Genomic DNA, 7,967 nt, shown 5'->3' on the forward strand with positions numbered 1-7,967 from the left:
AGTGTCAATGCACATTTATCCAAAAGAACATTATGATGGTGTCCTGATAGTACATCATGAAAAGATGTGTGAAAAATATGTTGATTTATTATAAGATTTTATTGTTACAAATTATAATGTTAGCAGTTGGGTTTTCGTTTTAGCAAGATCCTTTGCCTGGATGGGACATTAAATAAAAACAAGGATTGACGACTTTAGGGATCTATTTTTATTCGTTGTTTAAACGAGTCGATTTTGTCATCGTGTTCGTCGGTCTATGCATTCCATCATTATCAGAGTTTGAAAAGTAAATAACCTTTTCAACTTTAAGTAAGTCATCTGAAAGGTAGACCTCGCATTCTTTTCTTCTGGCATTGATTTTACCTACAAGTGTCAAAAAGGATATTAATGCAATGGAGATACTCGTTTAAATTTTTAAGAATAATTTTCCTCAAATGTAGCCCATTGTCTCAAAACGATATGAATCAAAACCAGAAAAGTAGATTCAGAGACAAAATGATGACAAATATGACCATGACATTTTTTTGCAATGTAAGAAATAGTATTAATACACCACCGTAACAAAGAGAAATAGACCAAAAGTTTCATATTCATGGCTATGAAATTCAATTTTTCTCACCTTGGTCATCCTGGCAGAATACCACAGTAGGTCACAAATGTGGTTGATATTCTTAGTCTTTATCCATTATTTAAAAATACATTGCAGCACTGAAACCTGAAATCTTGAATACATTACACTTTATCTCAAATTAATTGAAATTTCAAAGATTGTTCTCAAAAGGCAAACATGGAAATCTTCAACTAACATTTTGCGACTCGAGTGGAGTTTCCTTTTATTCGAACCTGACATCATACGTTACTGATTTCTCAGAGAGAGCAGTAATAGCAAAGTGAATCCAGATTCAATGATATCAGAGTTGCTTTCCTGCATTTACTCGCTTGGTAAATGTAACTAGATAGATATTGATTGAAATTATGAGCGAAAAGAAACTGTTTACCCATTTTAAGGGTTAAGTAAAAGGGAGCTAAAAGAAGAATATAAGTATTTCCATAATGAGTCATATAATGATAAGCAAGAGATAAAAAATAAAGATTGAACTAACTGCTTGCTTCAAAGCTTTGTGTTCTTGTTTTATGTGGTCTCAGTGACCAAAACTCTAAGAGTTATGAAGTCATTTTTTCCCATTCAATTGGAATAAAAATGTCTTTGCAGCCTAGATTATTTCTTAGATATTGATTTCATTCATAACGCTTAGATACAACCCTTCAAGTTTCGGAAGTCGGGCAAAAATCGAATCCATTGTCAAGATTGTGGTGGCAATCTATCTGAATCCAGATATTATGGCGACCAGGTGACCTGTGAAAAACCATATTTTTTATATATGCTTTTGACAGTACAATGTACATATACATACATATAAGTATATGTATGTATATGTATCTTTGTATGTTACTTTCATTTTTTTAGCCTTTGTGTGTGCCAATTACTGGGAGCTGCCATATGGAATTGTGTTTTTGCTTACATTTATTCCTCTTTCATTTCTCTTCTTCTTTATTTTTGTTCACTTTAATCATGACTCTTTTTTTTTACAAATTTATTTCTCGGGTATTTACTATTTACATTAATTTACCTTTTTATTCTTTCATTGTTCACGATTAATTAATTCATTTATTTATCACATTTTAGTGTTGTTGCTGCAGCAGAAAGAAACCAGAACCTGTGGATGACACTTTCACACATGAACGGGTAAGTTCATCATTTTTATTTGAGTATAAGGGTCATCATATAGAGCTAAGTGGAATTTGCAGAATACCCCCGCCTTAAAAAAAAAAAAGCATTTTAAAAAAGCAAATTTCCTTTTTTGAAATAGCAACAACAGAGAAAAAAAAATGAAAATGAGAGATGAATTGAACAATCAAGGCCAACACTCCACAAACACACCAGACAAAAATAAGTATGAAACCAAATTTCTTTCTTGCTTTACATCAGCCTCAGAAAGCAAAATGTTAGAAATTCTATCACCAGCTCCAAACAAAACTTGTTCTCTGGTTATAATCCCTACATGGCTTATCAAAAACTTTAAGAAATTGTTATCACCTTCAATCACTAGTATTGTAAATGAAAGTCTAATACACAATGACGTTCTTGATCGATTTAAAAGAGCAATAATGAAACCCCTCCTGAAAAAGCCATCACTAGATCCTGATCTCATGGGGAATTTTAGGCCTATATCAAACCTGCGTTTTATTTTTTAAATCATTGAAAAATTCGTTGCCAAATGATCACATAATTATCTGACAACCTACAATATGTTACCTGTTTTTCAGTCCGTTTATAGACCACTGCAGAGTGCAGAAACACTCTATTATGTTCCACAGTGATATAATTAATTCTATGGACCAGGGTAAATGCGTTTTGTTGGTGTTGCTAGACCTCAGTGCGGCCTTCGACAGTCGATCTAAAGAAATTAATTCAGCGATTACAAAACATTTTGGAATCATAGAACTCCATTGAAATGTATTTCGGCCTACCTTAAAAATAGAACGCAGTCTGTTCAAATCGACTCACTCATTGAACAAGTTATATCAGATCCCCATCAACTTCATTGTGGTGTCCCTCAGGGCTCTGTTTTGGGACCACTCCTGGTTTCTATTTATACTGCACCACTAATGTACATCATCCAGTCATTCGGTGTCAACTACCATCTATACGCCGATGACATGCAACTATATTCCGTTTTTCATCGTTCATGCTTTGGTAACCAGCAAGTATGACTACTGTAATTTATTGCTTTTAGGTGTGCCATCCAAATCGATACAATGTTTGTTGTTGTTTGTTGTTTGTTGCTTTAGGTCTCTTCCAACACAATTGAGGTTATATGAGAGACCGCTGAAACAAAAAAACAAGCAATCTAACAAAAATAGTACAAATGTAAATCAAAATCATAACCTAAAGATATCATAAGCTAAATTATAAATAACCAAGGACAAACAGGCAGAAGATTTACAGAAAAAAAAATATCCCCTGTCAAAAATACAATCACAAACCAAAGAAGCAGGATAGGCTAGTAAAGAGAAGAAGAAACGACATCACTATCAGATCGTACACCCATGCGAACATCATAGGTATATGATTCAAGGGTGATGCTCCCATCCAACCACCCGCATACAATGTTTGCAAAGTATTCAAAATAGAAGACCCTACAAAAGAAATTCTATATAATCTCCATTGGTTGCCAGTTAGTGAAAGGATTATTTTTAAAACTTGCAGTATTGTTCATAAATGTCTTTTCCACAGAGTCCTAAAATTGAATATTGCAAAATATGTAAACACGAAATGTTAAGTAAGACAAGTGGAGTTTTAAAATAAATTGAAATCCATAATAGCATTACATGCAAAATAAGTGTGTTTTAAACGTAAAGACTCGTGGACAATAGAACAACAGATGGTGTTGTCATGATTTACTATCTTTTGATGGATTGTTGTTAATTTGACTTGCAGTGTGGACAATTAGATTTTATCATCACTCTTGGAACTTGACAGGCTCTTTTCTTTAAAGTCATATTTCTTATCGACTTAAAAATAATAATAATAATAATAATAATAATAATAATAATAATAATAATAATAATAATAATAATAATAATAATAATAATAATAATATGATACCTTCAATAATCCTCCTTCAATTTCTATTTTTCCCTAATCTGTCTTAAAATCAAATGTAGTTCGGTCCTCAAACGGAAGTTTCTGCTTAACGAAGAAGACGAAGAAGAAGAAGAAGAAGAAGAAGAAGAAGAAGAAGAAGAAGAAGAAGAAGAAGAAGAAGGAAGAAGGAAGAAGGAAGAAGGAAGGAGGAGGAGGAGGAGTCGTCAATGCTGTTACCGCTCTGGTCCTCATTTTACACATGAATATAGTGAGAAATCGTGTGCTCACACAACGGGTGTCTAATAAAAGATCTAAAAGTCACAAGCCGAGTGTAACACCACAAAGCCAAACAAATTTTAAAAATTTCATTTTATTAAGATTTTGTTGAAATTTTAACATATATTAAAATTTTTATTTTGCACATGTATGTGCATATGATGCAGTATTACTCCTATAAAATGTTTTTACATACCTTACTATATCCGTCTAAACTATCAAAATTTTCAAACACCAGGTGTCAATGGAAACCAAATGAAACAAATTTGAATATGAAGTAAATTTTTGATGAGAACTGCTATGTTATTTTTTTATACTTTAAGGAACTACATTCCATCTCCTCAGTGTAATCATTAAATTTAGTATACTCAAAGTCAAAGTGTGTTATGTAGATTTTGAAATTTACTATCCAGTATCCAGCACTATCTTTATCATGTTGCTGGATTGAAATTGAATTTTTACCAACCAGATGTTGGTTTGTCTCATTGAGTGATAATGACAAATCATTCAGAGATAATGATAAATCATTGAGAGATATTGACAAATCATTGGGTGATAATGACAAATCACTGAATGATTAGTGGCAAATCATTGAGTAATAATAACAAATCATTGAGTGATAATCACAAAGCATTGAGTGATAATGACAAAGTTGAATATTATGATATTGTGTTGATATCATTAAGGCAACTTATAACAATTGCACTATATTGTTTTCTAAATATAAATACTTCTACATTCCATGTAATTATACATTGAAATTCAATGTTGAAATTCAATTTCCAGCATCATCTTTATCATAGTAATGGATTGAGACAGCTGGTTATATATCTACAGATCATGTGATTAAAAAATGAATATTATTTATCAAAATTGCTTTACTATTTATTCTATCACTAGCAATCAAAGGCGACAGAGAATATTTATGACAACCCCGACATGACTTTCAAGAACAAAGGCTACATGCCAGATCAAGACCACTACATGAAAGTACGAATGTGAAGATCATGACCTATCTTTATGATCATCACTTCAAAGTATACTAAAAGATCTGCTGATTTTTGTTTTCACTCATATTTTTATTTGACTAGATAAAAAATGTTTTAGAAGTCGCTATATATATATATATATATATATATATATATATATATATATATATACATAATTTTTTAAATATGCATTTTGGATTTATTCTCTCCTTCATTTGGAAAATTAGCGGTCAAAAATATCAATGCGTTTATTTATTTAGTTTCTTTTTTTCTTTTTTGTTCAAGGAGAGGAGTGTTTTTGTTTGAAGCTTGTAATTGAATTTTTACTAACCAGGTGTTGGTTTGTCTCATTGAGTGATAATGACAAATCATTGAGTGATAATAACACTGAGTTGAATATGATGTTTATGAAAATATGTTGATATCGTTAAGGCATCTTATAAAAATTGCACAATAGTGTTATCTATTTTAAGTACTTCTACATTCCATGTAATTATACATTAATTTTTTATTGTCCAAAGATTGTGCTCCTCGTCTTTTCTAAATTTAACTGTATTAAGAGATGATAATGATAGAGTTATTGTATGATTAAGATTGATATTCGTTTGTAATGGACAGGCCTTTTTACCCCCTATCTTCTTCTCCCAACAAGTCCCAATTACTTTGATATATCGGCAATATTTGAAAATAGTGATTTCACATTGGGAGATGTAAATGTTACCCATATACTAAAATAGTTTTTAATTTATGAATCTCAACTTTACGTCCATGTTGCCTTTTGTTACGAGGTTTTTGGTTTCTTACTTCTTTTTTGGGGATTGCTTATTTTGCTACACTATAAAATGTAAAATTTAAAAATAAACATTTTTTTAAAAAGGAGGCTTATACAAATTTAATTTATTTTTTAAAAATGAATTAATTTTTTGAATATTTAAAAAAAAATGCACAAACATGGAGCTATGCCTTCTTATGTAAATTGCTTAAAAAGAATTTTTTCTTTGCCAGTTATTATAAAATTGCCCATTGTAAAATAATACCTCTTTTTAAACTGTTGATAAATTGTATTTGTTATGATTTTTTCCTCTCTTTTCTTCTCATAACAATGTTTATACACATGTATTACTTGTTTTACTATGGGGCTATACGCATAATGTATTGTTTTTTGTTTTTTTCTTTTTTATATATACTAATTTTTTGGGCTGGTCCCAATTTTGTTGTATAATAATATTAGACATTTTATGTCTTGCATTTTGTCCATAACGTCAGAAGGTTAGAAATGGAATTCATCAAGAAACCGAGAGAAGTTTTTCGATATTTGCGGTATAAATGTTCACATTGTAATTTTGTTGTTGTCAGAAAAGGGCTCAAATATGAAGTGTTTTTGAATTTAGCATAAATTTATTATAAAATAATGTTATAATGCTAGAACTAATAACAATGTCAAATAGCCATACAATTCAAAAAGTGTTTCATTCAATACAATTTTATTTAATGAATCAACTGGTCAGCTTGCAAGACATAAATTATTTTCATGATATTTTTACTATCTACTTATTTTTCTAAGAATACTGTTGTATCTGTTAGTTTCGTTCCGTTATTTTAAAAAAAATGAAACTGAAACAATACTCAAAAATTGAGAAGTAATGTTCTTTTACTTTGTCTAATGAAATTATAAGAATCAACAATATGTTATCTTAGTACTTTTTATGATGGCGTGATGAAAAATAACAAAAATATATTTGAAAAAATACTAAATAATTTAAAGTTACGCTTTGAAATTCACAATTTTATTAAAAGTAAAAACTATAGTTTCCATCTCTGATGACATACTTTTAAAATTTTGCTTGATAATGACTTACTTGTGAAACGTTTGCGAACAAGTATTGCTTCCCGAATTGAATAGCATTTCCCTTTTTTTTTTCCTTCTTTACATATTTCTAGTGTTTTGTTTTGTACTACTGTTATTTCCAATCATGTTTTTTATTTAAAATTAAGAAATAAAGTATTCTAAGGACACTTTTTAATATCTTGTTATACTGTCTACCGCATAGTTCTTTAAAATCTGATGATGATGTTGACTGTGATGCAGCTTCTTCTTCTTCTCCATCATTATGCAGTAACTCCCATTGATAGAGGATCACTCTAGAATTAATTTACCATGAATTGTAAAACTGTGAATTAAGAAGAGTCATTGGTATGACAATGCGATTGCACTTTAAGAAGGTAAGTATAGCATAATCAGTCTCAATGACACTATAGAAGTGGGAGACCGTCCTCATCATCGGGCATTGCATCATAGACACTGTATAAATATGGTTGGTCTGTCTTACATTAAGTCACACTGTCGCATCGTAACCTACGTTTCAAAAACTTAAAATGATCCACAACCAGTTTTGATGGAAATGGATATTCTGGAGGGGAAGATAGATAGATTAATTCGGGTGGGGTCTTCTGATTTCCCCTCCCATGGTGGGCAAAAGGTCACTTGCTGAGTCTTCCATCCCCCTTTCTCTGTTTTCCAATTTACTTTCTATCTTTGCCTTGGAATTTGATTACTTAGTTTGTTCTGACCTCAGCCAGAGTCCTTGGTTGAGAGGGAAATAGTAAAATATATATTGTTAGTTTTGGGAAATTATATTTTTTTTCCCTTGTAAATCATCTCAACTAATGATAGTTATATTTTTTGTTTTGAACATATCCGGTAAACATTTGAGCGTATTCCATTTTGTGGAATCCATTGCTGATGTGTGGATGAGCTTTTTAGGTGATTTCAAACTAAGTAAATTGATTGAATGTTCTTGGAATCTACATATGTTCCCTATTTGAACAATTCCGCCTAGGTGGGGTCTTTGACCTCCCATGGTGGACAGGAGATCACGCTGTGTCTTCTATATCTGTTTTCCGAGTTGCTTTCTGTCTTTGTTTTGGAATGGGATTAATTAGTTTTGTCCTAGTCCTGTCCAGAGTCCTTGACTGGGAGGGAAACAGTCAAATGTATAGAAATAGTTTCGGGAGATATTTTTCTCCTTGTAAATATTCTTTCAGTTATGTAG

At 31.1% G+C, this 7,967-nt stretch overlaps 1 protein-coding gene across 1 annotated transcript in view; it reads left to right on the forward strand.

The window, feature by feature from the left end:
• The window catches only part of LOC144979692 (uncharacterized), a gene marked incomplete in the record, with an annotated part of 219,627 nt that extends 212,694 nt beyond the window's left edge, over positions 1-6,933 (forward strand). Inside the window, 3 exon segments of the mRNA XM_078926613.1 lie at positions 1,257-1,352; positions 1,688-1,747; positions 4,826-6,933. Coding sequence (XP_078782739.1) covers positions 1,257-1,352; positions 1,688-1,747; positions 4,826-4,927 — 258 coding nt within the window.
• Positions 6,934-7,967: the final 1,034 nt, after the last annotated feature.

The sequence above is a fragment of the Berghia stephanieae genome, chromosome 9, assembly GCF_034508935.2.
Source record: "Berghia stephanieae isolate SIO BIC M18660-M18661 chromosome 9, UCSD_Bste_1.3, whole genome shotgun sequence".
NCBI classification, from domain to species: domain Eukaryota; kingdom Metazoa; phylum Mollusca; class Gastropoda; order Nudibranchia; family Aeolidiidae; genus Berghia; species Berghia stephanieae.